At 46.9% G+C, this 21,070-nt stretch overlaps 1 protein-coding gene across 4 annotated transcripts in view; it reads right to left on the reverse strand.

Annotated features, from left to right (window-relative positions):
• Positions 1 to 216: 216 nt before the first annotated feature.
• The window catches only part of LOC147429061 (uncharacterized), a 304,137-nt gene continuing 283,283 nt past the window's right edge, over positions 217 to 21,070 (reverse strand). For 2 of the 4 annotated variants that reach the window (XM_086495273.1, XM_086495272.1), the window contains 2 exons: positions 943 to 1,048; positions 222 to 826 (listed from right to left, as the gene is read on the reverse strand). In XM_086495273.1, the coding sequence (XP_086351399.1) occupies positions 635 to 826; positions 943 to 1,048 (298 nt within the window). In that variant the 3' untranslated portion in view covers positions 222 to 634. Of the gene's footprint in view, positions 827 to 942; positions 1,049 to 21,070 lie in introns of all 4 variants that reach the window. The other 2 variants (XR_015185807.1, XM_086495274.1) reach the window with 2 other exon arrangements.

The following is a 21,070-nucleotide window of genomic DNA, read 5'->3' on the forward strand; positions in this document are numbered from 1 at the left end:
GCAAATGCTCTAAATAAAGAATGATTGTGCTCATGGAAATACCATGACAACATCAGTTTTTCCTTGCTTTTATGACATCTAATATGCTATGCTAAGTCCTTTGTTTTATGACATCTAATATCCTGTGTACACACAAATGAACCATAGTGTATACTTTTATTTTATAGGTCCAACATAATAAATCGAGATCGGCAATTCCACTCGTTTCAACAAACATACAATTTGGATAAAGATGGTATCTAATTTACATTAAATGCAGGGCCATATTGGAGAAATTAGGCAATGAGGGGGGTTGGGGGGGGGGGGGGGGGCGTGTGTGGAATCCCTCCCCCTTTTATAATGTATAGAAAATGCACATTTTTTTGAAAAATGGACAACGGTACCAAACTCAGGTGGCCATTAAGAAAAGTTATGTACAAGGCCCTTTCCATTTTGCAGTGGTCCTCATTGCTCAGAAACTTAGTTTACAAGGCTATAATACACAATTTTGGCTAGCTTGGTTTGCCCCAGATGATCTGGCTTTGTTACATTTACATTGTTTTACCTTGAAAGGTGAAGGATTGGATATAAAATTGCCAACCCACCTTTTGCAGCTCACATTCTCATTCCACTGCATTACACTGCTTTTGTGCCTTCATTCCAAAAGCATGGATGACATTTTGGCAACTATGGGCTCGGGTGCTTTCGTGCCGCTCTTGGACTCCTTTGCCTGATGTCTCCGAACGAGAAATCCTCTGACTGCGGCTTGTATTTTCATCGTAGCCCCCGCTTTGTAAATCTTTTGTATTTGCTTCTCTCTTTCAATCCTAACAGCTAGTTCCAAGCCCTAGTTTGATGAATTAATGTCAGATGGTGATAATAATGAGTAACTTTGCTTACAAACAACTCTTTCTTTTCTACAGCCAAAGCATCAAAATAAATACGGAACTCAAACAAACATACCCTTGAACCAATTTTGTAAAGAGTTAAAGTTTCCAGAAGCTCTCTAAAAGGGACCCCTTTTCTTTCAACATGAAAGGTTAACACTTCCCACTCAATCCTTGCATACCTGCAAATTACAAAGCAAAACCACTAAAACGCACTGATGATGAGGTGTTTGTAGTTTCAAAGAATGTTACTATGTTTTGTTAGGACTGAATCCAAATTAAGTGGCAACATTGACCTTCCCAAAATAGTAGAATGCTCTTTTATCCAAGTAGCATTGCTTGATACCTTATTAATGTTTCATTGGCAATTATTGCTATAGCACCTTATAGGGATTTGTGTGTGTGTGTGAGTGTGTCTCTCTCTCTCTCTCCTCCCCCCTTGCCCCTGCCCCCTCCCACGACGATGGATGGAGGGGACACACATGTATATTTGATTTGTCTCATAGGCCTACTTCAGCATTCAAATAGACAAGTCGCTCCCCTCTCCCCCTGCTCGCAGTATGTAGTCGGAGATCTCGTCGATGTAGAGCCCAAAGAGTGTCGGGGAGAGTGGGCATCCTTGCTTAACACCAATGGTGCTAGCAATGGTCTCTGAAAAACCGCCTGGGCAACGAACTCGACCCGTCACCTTCTCGTAGAGAGCATATATGGCCCAAATCATCTCTGTTGGTACCCCAATGCTGTGAAGGCGCTGGAAGAGTCTCTCGCGTGGGACTGTGTCAAAGGCCTTGCGGAAATCCACAAAGCAGCAGTAAAGCCTCTTCTTCCGCGCCTTTGCCCCATCAATGAGGCAGCGCAGAACGAAGATGTGATCAGTGGTGGAGAAAGCTCGTCTGAAACCTGCCTGGCCTGGAGCTTGTAAACCCTCGATCTCTGCGTAGCAGCTGAGCTGTGCCTCAAGTACTGCTCCATATAGCTTGGCCATCGTGTGGCCAATCATGATAGTCCTGTAGTTCCCTGGATCTAGGGTGTCGCCAGATTTGTGGATAGGCACTATGGTGTGCTGTGTCCACTCCTCTGGGAAGCCCTCCCCTATAGCCCGGTTGAAGACATGTGCAATCAACGGGGCTATAGTGGAGGCCGCATAAATGATGTGCTCACTCTGTAATCCAATATGGTCAGCTGATCGTTTGTGCTGCATGCGGCGTATGGCCCTCTCTACCATCTGTGCTGTAAAGAAGGAGGAGCACGTGGGGCGTGGCTCGTGTGGCTGTGGGATAGGAGGCTGTCCTGGCACCTCGTAAAGTCGCTCTGCATAATCATGCCATATCTGTGGATCCTCAATAGCTGTAGTCGGACGTGGCTCGCGCAGGGTGCGCCATGCTGTCGCGCTATCCATGCTCATGAATAGGCGGTATAGCTCAAGCTCCTGTGCCTCTTCGAATGCTCGCCGCTTTTGGCGTGTCAGCGTCTTCATATGCCGTCTGGCCTCTCTCTCTGTGATCTCTCCTAAGGCTCGCTGTGCGCGGAGGCGTCGGTATAGCTCTCTGCACTCATCATCATACCAGCGGTTCTGAGGCATAGTCCCGGGGGGGGGAGTGCGTCCTGTGTGAGTGGTGTGTGGAAAGGAGCTAATAGCTGAAGTGTGGAGAACGGAAGAGATATGTGATGTGAGAACTGAGAGTGGTGTGGATGGGTGGAGGAGGCATAGGCCATGCTCGACCTCGGCCGAGTAAAGAGAGGCTAGCTCATGTGTGAAATGGATGGTGGTGTGTGGAGTGTGTGCTGTGGAGCTGTGTGGGATGGTATCTCCGGTGATGGAGAAAGAATAAGAAGAAGAGTGAGGAGCACTTTGTATGTAGATGCAGAGCATACACTGAGATCAGAGGCAGGTATGAGGCCCTATTCAGAGGACAGCCCACTCTCCGAGAGATCATGGACTCTCGAGATCAGAGACAGCTCGGACGGTTCTTACTAGAGATACAGAGCCATCGGGACACACTACTACAGCCACACACAGCTACACAGACAGAGGGGAGACAGTCGCAGCTCACAGACTTCTTTCAGAGGATTACCGCCCCTCCCCCACCAAACACTCAGGGGGGAATGACACTCCCACAGGCGGAGGTGAGCCGAGCTAGACGACGACCACGAGTCACAGGCTACAGGGGCGCGAGCTCCCACCACCGACAGATCGAGGAGATCCGAGCCCGGGAGCGCCGTGCCACTGAGGAGCGAGTGGCCCGGATGAGGGCCGACCCGACAGCTTTCATCCGGGCAGCCTTGGCACCAGACCTGCCCATGTACCACATCTTACATCCCCCCATTAGTACAGGATGGAGCTAGATAGCTTGATGCATTCTCATGATTGTACTACCTTGAGCATATAGACATGCATATACCCCTAGAGATAGAGCTCCATCCCTCCTCAGATACCCCACTACCTACACTCAGTTCAATTTTGTATCAGTTTTTGTTTCATTTGTCTTTCCGATAGACGGATGACATACACACCATGTACATTTGATTTGTCTCATAGGCCGATTTCGGCCTGACATAGACGTTAAAAATCTTTCTTTCTTTCTTTCTTTCTTTCTCTCTCTCTCTGTTGGCTATATCTACTTGAGTTACACGGATATAGACACTTTACTGGGGAGAGCTAGAGAGAGACAGTCCCACAGACAGATTACAAATTTCTTTTCACTAGATATGGGACAGCCAGAGGAGCAACCATCACTGTAGAGCTCGGCCCACACTCATTCGACCACTACGGGCACTCTCATTGAATGAGCACTGGAGATACGGAGATCCATATGGCCACGATTGAGGAGTGGGTCTACACAACATCGACGGAGACTACAGCAGAGGATTTGAGCCATACTCTCTCGACATCCAAAGTGCAGATGAGGATGGATTCTAGTAGTAGTATTTTTGTTCTAGTCTTTTTGTATCCAGATATGGTATCAGATTCACAATTTTGTAACAGTTTGGTCTCATAGGTCATTTTGGCCTTTTGAAGATGTTAATATAACATTTCATTTCATTTCATTTCTCTTTCTCTCTCTCTCTCTCTCTCTCTCTCTCTCTCTCTCTCTTTGTGGACATTTGGATCATATGACGATGATGTAATTTTCTGGTCTCATAGGTCTTTTAGGCCTTTTGTTAACGTAAACAAAAATTTCATCTCTCTCTCTCTCTCTCTCTCTCTCTCTCTCTCTCTCACTTTATTCGTAAATCATGATTCAATTTACAAGTGGGAAGCCTCAAAACAAGGAAAACCCATAGGACAAAAGTACAGTAATTGGAGCTTTATGACACTCAAAAAGCTAGAAACAATCAAAGAAAATCCTGTAAGCTTCAAGAGAGATGTCTCCCACATCATAAGCATAATGTAGGGCTTGTCCAAGGGAAAACTTGAAGTAAGGGAAAGGGTCAAGTTCTAATGCATGAAACATGCGGGAGCTGCGTTGATGCCAAATGGTCCACATAACCCAAAATCTGACCCTGCTCAAGAAGATCTCAAATGGAGATTGTGGCAGTTGAAGAACTCCAAAATCCAAAATCGTCTGTGAAAGATTCCAGATGGGAAACGAAGGCGTAGAGTAGAGGACACCTTCTGATGAAAGTCCGAGAGCAGCGACAATCCAAAGCAAATGCGTAACCAACTCGTCAGCCCCATGACACCGGACACAACGAGCGGAAGCATTACATCGTGCATGCAACAAAGTACCAACCGGTAGAGCGCGTACCATGCATCTCCACAAGAAAATGCGTTCCTTGAGTGGCAAATGACTCCTCCAAATGAGAGAGAGTGTTTTTTGCCACCACAATTGAGATCTGGAGCGACCACAAATGATTTTCATGAGCCACAATCCATGCATCAGATTGCAGCAAGGCATAAACAAACCCTGCGGATATATAGTCTATCCTAAAATGGCCGAGATACCAATCAGAAAGCTGAGAGTCCCCAAACAGTGTAGGCACCGGAGAAACATCTGCAAGTAGCTGCTGAATTTGCTGCCATAAGTGTCGATAATGAGCTCCCAAGTCATAATGAATAGCAGCAAGCGGAAAAGAAAGAACCCGTCCCTCATTATCCACCACCTGATCAACCTAGCAGATCCCTTTTTAGGAAAGAAAGTAAGCTTGTCGAGGAGAACGCTGAACCAAAGTAAGAGAGAATGCTTTGCTCCAATGAGTGCTCTCCAACCTAAGTGAATTTCCTGGAAGAGATTGAAGACCGTGCTAGGATAAGTGCAAGGTAACAGCCTTCCAATCCGCAACAAGAGACAAAGTGAAGGGACATCCTGGAATATGTACATCCAACTGCCCAAAAACGACATCCCAATACGAAGAATGCCAACGACCAAAGGAATGCGTGACAATGCCTTCACACAAATGCGAAATCATGAGCGTCCATGGCTGTCGCTAATCCACCAGCGTAGGCAGAAGCATGGCTTTGCGAGCCAAAACGTGATGACGCAAATCCAAAATATTAATCCCTCCCAGTTGCTTAGGTGTGCATAGCTTATCCATAGATAGAAACCGCAATCCTTTCTTGTGGGAGGAAGTACGCCAAAAATGTTCCAACATACATGACATAAGAGACCCAAGGCACCGTTGAGGCTAGTATAAGAGTGGCAAATAGAACTGCACATAGGCCATCATTATGCATTGAACATCCGAAGTCGCACAAGCAATGGCCAAGTTGATAAATTCCAATAGATAAGCTTTAAGTGGATTCTTTGTAACACCCATTCAAGTTTCTGTGTTGCGGACACATTCCAACCGATCGGATATCCCAAATGGCGTACTATAGTCTGAGGGGAAACAATCTTTCTGGGCCATAGAAGCCTATGCCAATCAAATTCTTTCAGAGACATCAGCTTGGATTTATGAAAATTAACATGCAATCCAGCTGCCAAGCCAAATAAATGCAGAGCATGCATGATATGTTGCACATCCTCCTTAACGTTTTTGGGCATGAAAAGAGAGTCATTAGCATATGCTTGGCCAAGAAATTGCTGTCCAAAAGGTAGAGCAAGACCATGCAGAAGTGCTCTAAGAATACATGAGAAAAATCACCCTCAAAATTTTCGGCCCAAATCCAAGCCTTTGCATTGTTTCTGCGATATAATCCCATAAAACAATATCAAAAGCTTGTTCAATATCAACTTGCATAGCCAACACATCTTGCTGAGTGTATTTTGCATATTCCATGCCTATGATGACATTCGCCAAATTGTCAGTGATGTGCCGGCGAGGTATGAAACCATACTGGGATTGATGAAGTCCTTCATGTAGGTAATCCTTAACACGTTGACTATCATTGTGGCCATCGATTTGTATACCACTGGCATAAGGGTGATAGGCCGCCAATGGGAAAATTGTTCACAAAAGACATGCTTTGGCAATAACTTGAGGAGCCCCTCCTTCCAAGAAAGGGGTACATCTTGCTTTTCCCAAGCCATATTCATCATTACCAATAAAGGTTCCTTAAGGTATTCCCAAAAGGACAGGAAGAACTCAACAATAAGCCCGTCCCAACCAAGAGATTTCCATCTCCCTAAGTTTCTCAAACTTGCATGCAACTCTATCGATAAGAGGATCGAACGTTATGCTGCAAGGTAAATCCTGAATCCCCATCATGCAAAAGGGTCCACAGATCCAATGCATCATAGGACTGCACCATATGGTCCCAAGCGTGACATTCCATACACAACATGTGTGACTGGCCAGTAGTATTATTGGCAGTGGCTGGTGCATTATTAAAATCTCCACAAAGAAATGCATCTGAACGCCAACTGTACATGGAAATACCTCTCTAAGATATAGCAAGATCATTAGAAGTTGTAAAAGCATAAACCCCTCCTAATTCGTAGACTTCCCCATTAACAATACATTGAGTCATCATCCATCTTCCATTTGGGTCATTATAAGCAATAGTTGGCTGTAATTCATGCCGAACAAGCATAAGCACTCCCGACTAATTTGTATTTCCTGCATAGGCAATCCAGTATCCCGCAAAATAAGAAGTCTGACCAACAAAGTGATGCTGATTATGCTCTTGAAGCACTAACACATCCGCTTTACATGTATGTACATAGTGCCAGGTTAGCCTCCATTTATCATGATTGCATAACCCACGCACATTATATGAAATGCATCTCAACGAACCATGCATCCTATGAGATATATACAGAGGACAACAAGGCAAGAGAGAATCAAGTGGAAGTGCCCATGTGCACATCCACATCCACTGCAGAAACAACCAAAGGTGGATTACAACCAGGGGTAGCACAGAAGGTCTGAAGCGCTCCCGGCAAAGAAGCCGATTCTCCTGTAACTGCTTCTTTACATGACCGGACCACCTTATCCCATGCCTCTACCAAAGACTTATTATCATTATGGAGGAGCATTGTTTGAGATGCAGTCTTCAACGGGGGACACATATCTTTGGGAACAGTCCAAGCATCCCTCACTGTGTTCTTATCTTTGCCTTTTCCTATCCCTTTCTCTTTTTCCTTTTCTTTTCCCCCTTCTGTTGAAACCGTAGAAGGGGGTGCAACAAGCATCAACACTTGTTTCCCTTTCCCCTTATCCACAAAGGAGGGCGCCGCCGAACTTGAAGCACCAGTGTGTCTAAATTCCAGAGGGGACTTTGCAAGTGGAGAAGACTGTGCAGGGGGTAATGCCGAAGGAGGAAGCTGCAAGTGGGGTTCCGAACATTCTGATCGCATGTGACCAAACTTGCCACATCGAAAACAAGAATCGGCAAACTTGCCCCATTTCAACTTAAAAGGGTGTTTCCCTACCAATGGGTCACCTAAATTTATCATTATACCAGCTGGTGTGGGGACATCTGTATCCCACAAGACGCAAAATCTATTAGTATTTGCATCCAATTTGAGAGGACACACCACTTTTCCCAACTCGGCAGCTAGAAGCGGAAGAAAGTGACACCATGTACGAGGGAAGTCGACCACCTCCACCCATATTGGGCATTTATGTCCTAATGAGACTCTAGTAGTCCTTAATGAGAGCCCATGGTAATACATGCGTCATTTGCATGTTGAAGAACAACGGCGACATTCCAAGCAGGCCCTCCTTGGCCTCACTACCCGTCAACCACCAAAATCTCGTAAAATCCTTGAGCTCCAAAATAAACCCCACGAACCGCCTGGCGTTTTAGCATGAAATCCACCCATTGTCCCATATCCTGTGCTGTAGGCATTCTACCAGGAAAGGACAGTATAACAACATTTAACGCATACTGGGCAACGGGATCCATCGACTGCAGAACAGAAATCAGGACTTCCTTCTCAGGTTCCGGACCCTCCTAGGCCCTACATGCGTCTTCAAAATCTTCATGCAAGCATTCCTTGATGAGGGCCATTGGATCACCTAAAGAGGAGTCCATCGCTTTGCGTCTTTTATAGATATAGGAGAAATCTGTCATGGAACTTAAGCACTCTGACATTTCCAAAGCAATTGACCTTGTAATGAGATTCCGTTCCTTCGGCCAATTGAGGAGGCGAGAAGAATAAAACCCTAAGGGACGAGGCTGTATACACACAGATCCTTTTAAATTTTTTTTTAATGAAGACTGAACACACACAAACACACAAACAACAAGGCAAAGCAAAAAAGGAAACAAACGATGTACAAGAAAAAGGAGAACTGACTGCACAGGGCTCTCTCTCTCTCTCTCTCTCTCTCTCTCTCTCTCTCTCTCTCTCTCTCCATCCAGAGTGCATACGAGGATGGATTCTAGTAGTAGTAGTATTTTTGTTCTAGTCTTTTTGTACCGAGACATGGTATCAGATTCACAATTTTGCAACAATTTGGTCTCATAGGTCATTTTGGCCTTTTGAAGACGTTAGTATAACATTTCATTTCATCTCTCTCTCTCTCTCTCTCTCACTCACACACTTTATTTTTAGTAAGTGCATTTGATTAATTTACAAGTGGAAACCTTCAAAGAAGGAAAACCCACAACAAGAAGTCGATACATCAGGGTGAACACCAATGTGTACAAGTATGAAAAGGTTCTAGAAACAAACATAAGAAAGCTGATAAAGGTCAAGGGATATATCCCCAGTAGCGAGGGCAAAGCGCAAGGATTGCCGAAGAGACATCTTAAAGTAGGGGAAAAGGTCCAGATCAATGTGGTCAAACATGCGGGAGTTGCGTTGGCGCCAAATACTCCAGAAGGCCCAATATCTGACCCATACGAAGAAAGTAGCGAAAGGCTTTAACGCCAGCGACACGAATCCAAAAAGCCAGAATTTCTTCCCGAAGGCCGCTGCGGGAAAACGGAGACGCATGAGTGTAGAAACCCAAGCAATAAAGACTCGAGTACAACGACAATCCCATAGCAAGTGTTGAACATATTCTTTGGAAGCAGAGCAACGAACGCAACGTGAGGGGCTGCTCCGACGCTTTTGCGGAAAAGAACCAACCAGCAACACACCCATCAAGCAACGCCACAGAAATAGACGTTCCTTAAGAGGCAAATGGCTCTTCCACAGTAAGGGGTTTCTGCCACCACCGTGTGGAACGTTGTCATCAAGATGCTATGTACAATGTGGAGCCTGACATGTAGTGGCCAAGTAGACAATTTCCAATATTGCAGTTTGATATTGAGACGATGCATAACCCATTCAATCTGCTACGTGCCAGTAACCTGCCAGCCAATAGGATATCCCAAATGTCAGGTAATTTCATGCGGAGGCACAATCTTTCCAGGCCACAAAAGCTGATGCCAAGCTTGTGCATGAAGAGGCAAGAGATTAGACTTGTAGAAGTTAACTTTAAGACCAGCTGCAAGACCAAATAAGTCCAGCGCCTGCATAATTTTGCGCATGTCCTCTAGAGTATTCTTGGGCGTGAACAAGGAGTCATTCGCATAGGCCTGCCCAAGAAAATTTTGGCCTGAAGGCAAATGCAACTCATGAAGGCGGCCTTGGGAGATCAAGTGATCCAAGTGTAAAAGCAGAGGGTGGGTAGCAATGGCAAATAACAAGGTACTAAGCGGGCAGCCTTGTCGAACTGAGCATCCAAGAGACCAAGAATCTGTCACTTCGCCTGCAAGGATCCCTGAGATTGTACTGCGAGCGTATAAAAAATACACAATATGCGCTAGCTTTGGGCCAAATCCGAGACACTGCATGACATCCGCAATATAATCCCAGAGGACAGTGTCAACCTTATCTGTGTCAACTTGCATCACCAGCACATCCTGTTGAGTATACTTAGCAAATTCCATACCCACCATGATATTGGCCAGATTGTCCATTATTTGGCGACGGGGGATTCTCGTAGCATATGAGAATGACTAGTAGTATTGTCAGAGATATCGGTGCATTATTGAAATCCCCACAAAGTAATGCATTCGAAGTCCATGAGTAAGAGCTAATATCTTGCCACAAGACAACCCTATGCCCAGATGCCGTATGCGCATAAACGCCACCCACCTCATACACTTCATCATGCAACATACATTATATCACCATCCATCGACCACCCGGATCATTGTAAGCAAGAACCGGCTGTAGTTCATGACGAGCTAGCATCAGAACACACGAAAAGCCAGCCAAGCCAGCATAAGCTATCCAATAACCCGCAAAATAAGAGCATTGTCCGGAAAAATCATGTTGATTATGTTCCTGTAAAACCACAACATCTGCCTTACATGTATGTATAAAGTGCCAGGTTAGCCTCCACTTGTCGGGGTTGCTAAGCCTCCCACATTATATGAGATGCATGCTATACTGCTATTCATCACACCACAGATGTACAAAGGGCGAAGAAAGTATCAGCTAGGTCGACATGCCCATAGACACATCTTCGTCCATTCTATGCAGAGGGGAAGTTAAAGGCCGACTTGGCCCAGGATGCGGATCCGGGCGAAGCTTCACCTATAACCACATCTTTATAGGAGCGAACTACTTTATCCCATGCGGCTGCCAAACATTTATTGTCATTACAAGGAAGTTTGCGTTGACCCACAATCTTTGGCTGCGGTACATAATTACGTGAAGAAGCCGGAGTTCGAAGTTTAACAGGTTTCTTAGGGACCATCCATGCATCAGTATTGATAGCTTTCCCTCTATCTTTCTCTTTTGATATAGTGGCGATAGTCGTAGATTGCTTCCCTTTCCCTTTATCTGCCGATGAAGGTGTTGTAGAAACCGCCGTTCCAAGAGAACTATGCACAGGTGGCAACTTTGTAAACGGGATGGATTGTGAGGTTGGAGCCGTTGAAGGAGGAGGCTGTAAATTCGGCTCAGGGCATTCGGACTGCATATGTCCGAACTTACCACAACGAAAGCATGAATTGGCAAATTTACCCCATTTCGGTTTAAAAGGTCTTTTTCCCACCAAAGGATCCCTTGAATTTACACAAATACCAGTAGGCGTGGGAATATCTGTATCCCATAAGATGCAGAAACGATTTGTGTTTGCATCTAATTTCGGGGGACAAATGACCTTTCCTAGCTGTGAGGCTAACAACGGGAGAAAATGGCGCCATGTTCGAGGAAAATCCTCCACCTCAACCCACACCGGGCATTTATGACGAATCAAACTCTGATAATCTCTGGTGAGGGCCCAAGGCAAAACATGAGTCATCTGGGTATTAAAAAACAAAGGGGACATTTCAAGAAGAGTGTCTCTAGCTTCAGAGTCGATCAACAAAACTTCGTAGAATCCTTGCGCTCCAAAGTAAACACCTCTGACTGCTTCACGTTTGAGAAGAAAATCCACCCATTGTCCCACATCTTGAGCAGTAGGCATCTTGCCGGGAAAAAAAAGGATTAGTGCATTAAGAGCATATTGTGCGACAAGATCCATCAGCTCTTGCATGGGAATAAGCACTTCTTTATCAGGATTCTGACCATCCCAAGCTTTGTGAGCATAGTCAAAATCCTCACTCAAACATTCTTTGATGATGGACATAGCATCCTCCGTAGACGTCTCCATCTCTTTCCGACGCTTATAAGTGTAGATGTCAAGTGTCATGAGGCCGATCAAGATGGGAGAATCACTGCCAGCACCCTGGAAACCCTAATGAGCTACAGTCTGATGGCAACTGGTGACTCCCTGTCTGATGCTGCAGACTCTTTGTCTGACGCTGCTGCTGCTTCTTTCCAGCGCACAGCTGCTGCTAGCCCGTCCACACACCAGCGCGCTTACACACCTGCGCGCCCAGAGAGCACACACCTCCACCACACACACACACCCACACACAGCCCGCTGCCCATGGAGTTGACACCGAGCAGCTAGAGGGGCGCGCGCAGCCAGGGGATGGAGGAGGCACGAGAGAGCGACCTGCTGATGCCTGCTCGTGCCCTAAAAAACCCTGCGCGAACCCTAACAGATGCTGTCCAGCCTGCGCGAGCCCTAAAAAAACCCTGCGTGAATCCTAACAGATGATGTGAATCCTAACAGATGATGTCCAGCCTCACACACACCGCATGCACACCAACACGCACATGCACAAACAAACGAGTTGTCACACACAGCCACACACACTTGCATCCCTCACTCTCACACACACGCACACACACACACACACACACTTTTTTTGTGTAAATCTATTTGATTAATTTACTAGTGGGAAACCTCAAAGCGAGGAAAACCCACCGAAAGGGTTGTACAGGGGGAAGAACACAGAACTACTCAGCTGTACAGAGTAGCTAGAAACTTTCATAGGAAAGCCGATGTATCTCTGGGGTGATATCACCAACTTCCAAAGCAAACCGTAACGATTGCCTAAGGGAAATCTTGAAGAGTGGGAACGGGTCTGCATGAGTACAATGAAACATGTAAGCATTACGCTGACTCCACAGGGTCCAATAAGCCCAGTATTTGACGCACATAACGAAGACCGCCAAACACTGTAGTGTCGGTGAGAAAATGCCAAATACCCAGAACCTTTTGTGAATAACAACCCCAGGAAAGCAGAGCCGCATACAAGCCGATACACGGCGAAGGAAGTCTTTAGTAATGTAGCAATCCCACAACAAGTGGCAAATATCCTCTTCTGCATTGGAGCAACGGACGCAAGAGGAGAGGCGAATACGACGCGCCCTAAGAAAAGTGCCAACAGGAAGCACTCCAAGAAAACAGTGCCAAAGAAACAGTCGCACCTTCAACGGCAAAGGGCTTTTCCACAAGGCAGAGAGAAGCTTCATCCACCAAAGATCAGATTTGTGCATGTGCCAAAGGGCATTACAATGATTAGCAAGCCATGATTGTGGTAGAAGAAGAGCAGAAATTTGACCTGTAGAAAAATCTTGAAAAGGCGTTTCCTGAAGATCCCAATGAGACATGCGATCACCATCAGGTAAAGGTGAAACTGGCAAAAAGTCAAGCAACATACTTTGAAGTTCTCTCCAAAAACGAGGGCGAGTGGCGAAGGGAAACTCAAAAGTATATCCAGCCTCATCGACTACATCCTCAACCACACGAATGTCATGGCCAGAGAGAAAGCAAGTATGGCGAGGGGAGCGGTCGACCAAAGTAAGAGAAAATGCTCGGCTTTAATGGAGACTCGCCAAACGAATCGCGAATCACCTTCCTGCGGAGGATTCCATGAAAGATGAATCGTAACCTCTTTCCAGGAAGACACTAAAGTGGAAGCAAGAGGAAATCCAGGAATGTACCCTTCCGTCTTGCCGAAAACCACCTCCCAGATAGATGGTTGCCAATGGCCAAAAGAGGAAGTAACAACAGGCTGACCAAGGTGTGCAAACATAAGAGTCCAAGGCTGAATTTGGTGCGCAAGTGTAGGCAACAACATAGGTTTCCGAGCAAGAACATGCTTGCGCAAATCCAAGATGTTAAGGCCACCCAGGCGTTTAGGAGTGCAAAGCTTCTCCATAGACATTAAGCGCAAGCCTTTTTTCTGAGCATGGGTCCGCCACAAATGGGACATACTGTCTGACATAAGAGAATCAAGACAACGACGAGGCCAATGAATCAATGGCAAAAAGAACTAAACATATGCCAACAGGATACTCTGAACAATTTGTAGACGAACATGCAATGGCCAAGTGGATAACTTCTAGTAGTGCAATTTGACATTCAAGCGTTGCATAACCCAATCCACTTTCTGAGAATGAGTGACATTCCATCCAATTGGATAATCCAAATGCCTAGTAATCACATTTGAAGAAACAATCTAACCTGGCCACAATAGACTGTGCCAATCACAAGAACGAAGAAGCAGAAGCTTCGATTTATAAAAGTCCACTTTAAGCCCAACCGCAATGCCAAAAAGTTCCAATGCTTCCATAATCACTTCGACATCAGCCTTCTAATTACGAGGCATAAACAACGACTCATCTGCGTAAGCCTGGCGAACAAAGGTACGACCCAAAGGTAACCGCAAACCATGAAGACGCTCAACAGAGGTCAATTGATCAAGATAAATCAACAATGGGTGAGTGGCTATAGCATACAACAGAGCACTAAGGGGGAAACCCTCCCTGACCGAACAACCAAGAGACCAAGATTCTGTTAATTTGCCTTCCAAGATCTCCGAAGACGTGCTACATGCATACAAGAAATAAACCACATTGGCAAATTTAGGACCAAACCCTAGGCACCTCATCGTGGCAGCAATGAAATCCCATTGTACAATGTCAAAGGCCTTTTCAATGTCAACTTGCATAACTAGCACATCGTGATGAGTGTACTTAGCGTACTCCATGACAATCAGAACATTAGCCAAATTGTCCATAAACTGGTGACGTCGAATGAAACCATATTGAGCCTGATGGAGTCCTGCAAAAAGATGGTCCTTAATGCCATGCACCAACATCTTAGCCAATATCTTGTAAATCACCGGCATCAAAGTAATCGGGCGCCAGTGAGAGAATCGCTCGCAAGCGCTTGCTTAGGCAGCAATTTAAGTAAACCTTCTTTTCAAGATAGTGGCAAATCCTGTTTCTGCCATGCTGCATTTATAATGAAAAGCAATGGAAGTTCAAGAGCCTCCCAAAAGGAGAGGAAGAATTCGACAGTAAGCCCATCCAACTGGGAGACCGCCAACGGCCCAAAGCAAGCAATGCACTATGCAATTCCGAGGCAGTGAACGGGTTCTCAAGGCAACATGCATCTTGTGGGGATATGATCGGATGAACAAGGAAAGCATCAATTGACGCGCATGGCAAGCAACCGAGGATGCTTGAGGAGCAGCAACACCTGTCGATAATGCAAAGCATGACATCAGCAAGCTCTTGCTTTGAAGAAGTCCAAACACCTGGGGAAAGCATAACCTGCTTGATTGCTTGCGAGACCCTCGTATGATGCAAATGCTTAAAAAATTGCTTCGAAGCACAGCCTTTATCCATGAAAGCCTGCTGACTGGCACGTGTCTGCCTTTTAGCAAGTTTACACTTGTCATTATGCTGAATACACACACAAGATTCACAGAACCCCGACATCTTAGAGTCAGACAAAGACCGCAGATCAGCCAACACTTGCAACTGTTGACAAGCTTGCTTCGCATCCTTAACATCCCCCGAGTGCACTCCATGTAATACGTGCCATAGTCATAAATGACACTTTGCACCCTCATAACAAAGCGATACCCGGCAACATCAAGATCAAAATGCATGTGAGCAAGAAGCGGGGGAATAATATCAGAAATCATGTCACAAAAAGCCGCATGAGTGAGATAAACATTGTTAATATGTAGCAGACGTTTCCTTGAAAGAGGTCGATCACAACGAGACTGCCCAAAACTCACATTCAACAAAACAGGGTAATGATCAGATAACTGTAAGGTATAATCGATGCTGACCTCACATACAAAATCCTCATATTGTTGCAAATTAAGCAAATACCATCGATCCAAACGCACTCGATAAGAAGAGTGAGCAACATGCTGAAAAGTAAATCCAGAGGCAATTGGGTGCAAATGCCGCCATAAATCAATCATTGGAGTAGTAGCAAACAGATTATCCCATTCTAGCCTTTCCGTAGACAACATGTTTGAAATACTTGTGGTACTATCATCCATCGTAGGGGTATTATTAAAATCACCACAAAAGGAATCCATTTGAAGTCCATAAACGAGAAGAGATGTCTTGCCATAGAGCAACCCTTTGCCCAGATGCTGTATGCGCATCAACACCTCCAAATTCACAAACATGACCATTCAACAGGCATTGAACCACCATCCAGCGGTCCTGCGGATCATTGTACAAGAGAGCTGGCCAAAGCTCGTGCCGAACCAACATCAATAAACCTGAATAGTCTTGCAAACCAGATATGCAATCCAATAACCAGCAAAATAAGAACACTGACCAGCAAAGTCATGCTGGTTGTGTTCTTGCAAAACAACTATATCTGCCCTATATGTATGTACATAGTGCCAGGTCAATCGCCATTTGTCAAGGTTACATAACCCATGCACATTGTATGTAATGCATTTAATGCAACTGTGCATTAGAAATCATATGTACATCAACGAGAAACACATGGATCAAGTCGAGATGCCCATATGGACATCTCCATCCACCACATTCATAACAGAACCCATCCGCTGAGTGAAAGCAAGAAACTTGTCCATAGGATTTGCCTGAGAGGTGGAAGACTCACCCAAAAGCACATCCTTATAAGAATGCATCGCTTTTTCCCAAGCATCAACCAACATGCGATTGTCATTGCAGGGAAGCTGCTTAAACGATACATTTTTGTTGGCGTTAACCAGAGGAACATAATTACGGGAGGAAGTTGGAGTACGAATTTTCACTGTCTTTTTAGGCACCGCCCATGAGCTAACATCACCTGACCCAACATTCTTGCCTTTCCTTGCATTTACATTCCCAACATCAGCAGACTGCGGATTTGTGTATTTCCCTTTGTCTACATTGGGAATAACCTTCATAGTAGAAACTCCATTCAGTTTAGCTTCACCACCAGATTTACCTATAGGGACAGGGGCAAAAGCAGGAACAGACGAAAGAGGAGACTGTAGAACTGGTTCAGGAGATTCAGATTGCATGTGACCAAATCTACCCCATCGGAAACAGGAGTTTGTAGATTTGCTGTATTTGAGTTTAAAAGGATGCTTGCCAACCCATGGATACCCTGAATCCACCATAATTCCATCCGGGGTCACCCTCAAACTCCAATGCAACAACCACCTCGTCCGCCATTCCGTCCCTCCAATCGGCCCATTTTATGCTACAGATGTGGAGAGTATGAGCATTATCAGAGCAAATGCCCTCTGCCAGAAGGCTCTCCTCCGTGCCAACTTTGCCCTGAGGCTCAGGATCACTACACTAAGGATTGTCCTAAACAACGCGCCTCTACCTCTGCGAGCCCAAGTCAGAGCCAACCCGAATTCACCTTTCCCAAGATCAATTTGATAGCAGTTAGTACCAACCCCAAGCCACCACTTTCTGCCCATATGATTGCCTCTCAAGACAAGTTGCAGCTGGTAGAGGAGCCAGATGGTGTCCTCACACGAGCTCAGAGGGCAGCCCTCGGCCTCAATCTTCCAGCAGCAGTTGCTGACTTACAAAAGATCAAGGAAACTGAGAAGACACTGATCCCAAGAGAAAAACCTACAGCAGAGACTATATTGAAGAATACCTTTCAGCAAGTGTCATTGTATGACATGCTTCGACTTGATGCAAATTTTCGAAGTGACACCCTTGCCATCATTCAATCTCTGTACCCTGGTGCAGGGTCTAGTGGCGGGCACCTCCCAGTGCAGCCCTCCGAATCCTACATGATATCCTATCCCGAAGCTTCACTTACTGATTACAGGAGTCCGCGTCTAACCGTTTCTATTATGAGCCGCGAATTCTCAGGGGTCATAGTAGATGGTGGGTCGGGTATCAATCTGATGCCTGAATTCACTATGCTGGCATTGGGTCTCCAGCCCACTAGGCCTGCCCCATTCACAGTGACTTTGGCCGACCAGAGGACTGTCTACCCCTTGGGCATTGTAGAAAAGGTGCCTCTGCAGGTTCAAGATTTCACATTCAGCTTGGATTTTGTGGTGGTTCGCCTTCCCCAGGTAGAAGGCGGCTTCCCATTGCTCATTGGCAGACCATGGCTACGACACACGAAAGCACTACATGATTGGGGAAACGATGCAATGTGGATACGAACCCCTGGCTCCCCAATGCAACCGATTCGCCTTGAAGGTGGAATGGATCCGGTGGTGCATCATAGTTCCCTGTCCATGGAGTCCAATCCCGAACTGGAACAACCTACTCCGCCGGATGGGTCAGATGAAGACTTGCTGGAGTGGTTGGAGGCTACCAAATCTATGCCTTGTTATGGAGTCTCTATTCACTCTTTGCCTGAAGGAACATCCTCTTCAAATGATTCCACAGCAACTCAATCTAATGTGCCACCTGAGCCTATGAAGAAGTATAGAAGCAAACTCCCTTCACAGAGCCCGTCCTGCAAGATGAATTCTAAGATCATGATCGCTGTATTGCTCATGGTAACTGCGTGCTCATTATGTGCACCTATCTACCCTATCCCCCTCTCCCCCTCACTACCCCTCGCCTTACCCTACCCCTCACCCCCTCGCCCTAGTCCCTCGCACTCGCCCTCCCACCTACCTACCCCCTCGCCCTCGCCCTCCCCTTCCCCCTCTCACCTACCTACCCCCTCGCCCTCGCCCTCCCCTTCCCCCTCTCACCTACCTACCCCTCGCCCTAGCCCCCTACCTACCCCCTCGCCCTCGCCCTCGCCCTCCCCCTCTCACCTACCTACCCCCTCGCCCTAGCCCCCCTACCTACCCCATAACCCTCGCCCTCACCCTCTCCCTCCCCCTCTCGCCCCTACCTACCCTCTCCCACTCGCCCCTACCCTCCCCCTCACCCCCTCTCGCCCCTACCCTCCCCCTCTCTCCCTCTCGCCCCTACCCTCCCCCTACCCACCCCTCTCGCCCCTACCCTCCCCCTCACCCCTCTCGCCCCTACCCACCCCACTCGCCCCTACCCTCCCCCACTCGCCCCTACCCACCCTCTCCGTCCCCCTCTCGCCCCTACCCTCCCCCTACCTACCCCACTCGCCCCTACCCACCCTCTCCCTCCCCCTCTCACCCCTACCCTCCCCCTCTCTCCCTCTCTCCCTCTCGCCCCTACCCACCCCTCTCGCCCCTACCCTCCCCCTCACCCCTCTCGCCCCTACCCTCCCCCTCTCGCCCCTACCCTCCCCCTACCCACCCCACTTGCCCCTACCCTCCCCCTCTCGCCCCTACCCACCCCCTCATTCCCTCTCGTCCCTATCTAGCAACCTACCCCTCTCGCCCCTACCCAGTTCCCCTCGCCCATACCCCCTCACTTCCCCTCTCACCACTACCCACCCCTCACTCCCCCTAAACCCTATCTAGCCCTCTCAAGTTCAGCTTTCATTCTGTCATCATCATGGAGCTTAACCCTATTTGCGGTGTTACTCGGGTTTATGGTCATCCCTCTTTTCGAGAAGAGTGTTGTTGCAAAAAGAGTGGCAAGGGTCATTTGCAACTACAAGCATGGCCCAGGCTTTACAATCCTACATACTAGGTTCCTGCCTAGTTAGAGGCTTAAGGCGATTGCAAGCAGTGCAGTGTTTTTAACTCCACTTTTGAAGTCTGTAAGGTCATGGGCCTAACACCTGCTTCAGAAAGATGTACGGATGCAGTACCTAGTGGTTTTCCTTCTAGTGGTTTTCCTTCACAGTTTTTTCAGTATTCCTCACCGAGACGGTGAGCGGTCTTGTGGCGGGCAACCTGTAGCCGGGCTACAGTGTCACTTTCACAGGACACAGTTAGTACAGTTGGTCCTGGTTCACACTGGACGGACCCTCTGGACCCTCTGGCCTAGGAGTGACACGTGGCAGGGTACCGACGGTGGTCTAGTGGACCTCGTGGCCAGGTCACCACATGGCTGACATTTATGAGCCGTTGGTGGCTCTTTATGGTGATACATAGGAGTGGTAGCGGTTGGTCATCGGATCTTCTTCTTCACCTTTGGTCCAGCATCGTTCTAGAGAGCAAGGAGTCTTACACAGAGCACTGCTTCACCATCCCTGCACATCTGAGCCTCGACACCCCATTTGTACCAGTGAGTCCTGGGCTGGAGCTGAGTGTGCTGCCACGCCAGAGTCTGTACATGGTTCTTTGAGCTAGTCGAGTCCACATGTTCTGGTCCACTGTTGTGTCTCTGTTGTTATCCATTGTTTCTGTGTTTCATTCTGTTTGAGAGAGTTTTCATTTGTTTGAGTGAGATTGTCACGCACATTGCACTGAGGGGCACCCACACTGGAGAGAGCACGACACATTATCCGCGCTACATGTATTGAAATTTGCACCTCAAGGGCAGGTGCCTAACCATTCCAGGCTTTTCGAGCTTCTTGGAAGTCTTCATACAGACAGCTTTTGATTTCAGAAGCACTCTCCGAAACATTATCCATGGCTTTACGACGCTTAAAAACACACTGGAACTCTGACATACAGCAACTGGGCCACGTCCGAACCAAAACAAAAGACTTTGTTTGTATTTTTGTTTTTTTATCTATTCACAAAGGCCGCAGAGATATATTCATCTGCCACATAAGACATACATCTTGCAAGATAGAAAAGCCTATACAAGTGCAAACTGTAGAGCCTGTAAAATTGTAACTGTTATAAGCTGTACTGATTGTACTTCGCTTGGCACTGAGGATGAAGCAGGTCGCCCAGATGCTGACACGGGGCGAGCAAGCTCAAGACAACAGGGTTATGTTGCGTAGGGGCAGACTGCTGTGCTGAGTGCAAACTGCTGCAACAAGTCGTAGAGGGCTCTGGACGAGCAATCCACGCAGGTCTCAGGGGCGTCCAAAAGCTGAGGTTCGTGTAGGTGTCTCTTACCCACACACACACACACGCACACACACACTCACACACACCCGCTGACGTAGGCGCACTGAGTTGTAGCAGCACGCAAGAGATTCTCGCGACAGAGCAGAAATTCAACGCGCCAAAACGCTTGCCAAAACACACACACACACACACACACACATACACACACTTTTTTTTGTAAACTGCTTTGATTAATTACAAGTGGGAAACCTCAAAGCAAGGAAAACCCACGAAAAGAAAGGGATACAAAAAGCGGAGCACTATGAGGCTCCAAAGGCTAGAAACAGTCAAAGTAAATCCTATAGGTATCAAGAGTGATGTCTCCAGCGTCATAGGCAAAATG

Source organism: Adiantum capillus-veneris, chromosome 22 (assembly GCF_014529385.1).
Source record: "Adiantum capillus-veneris isolate H3 chromosome 22, ASM1452938v2, whole genome shotgun sequence".
NCBI lineage: Eukaryota > Viridiplantae > Streptophyta > Polypodiopsida > Polypodiales > Pteridaceae > Adiantum > Adiantum capillus-veneris.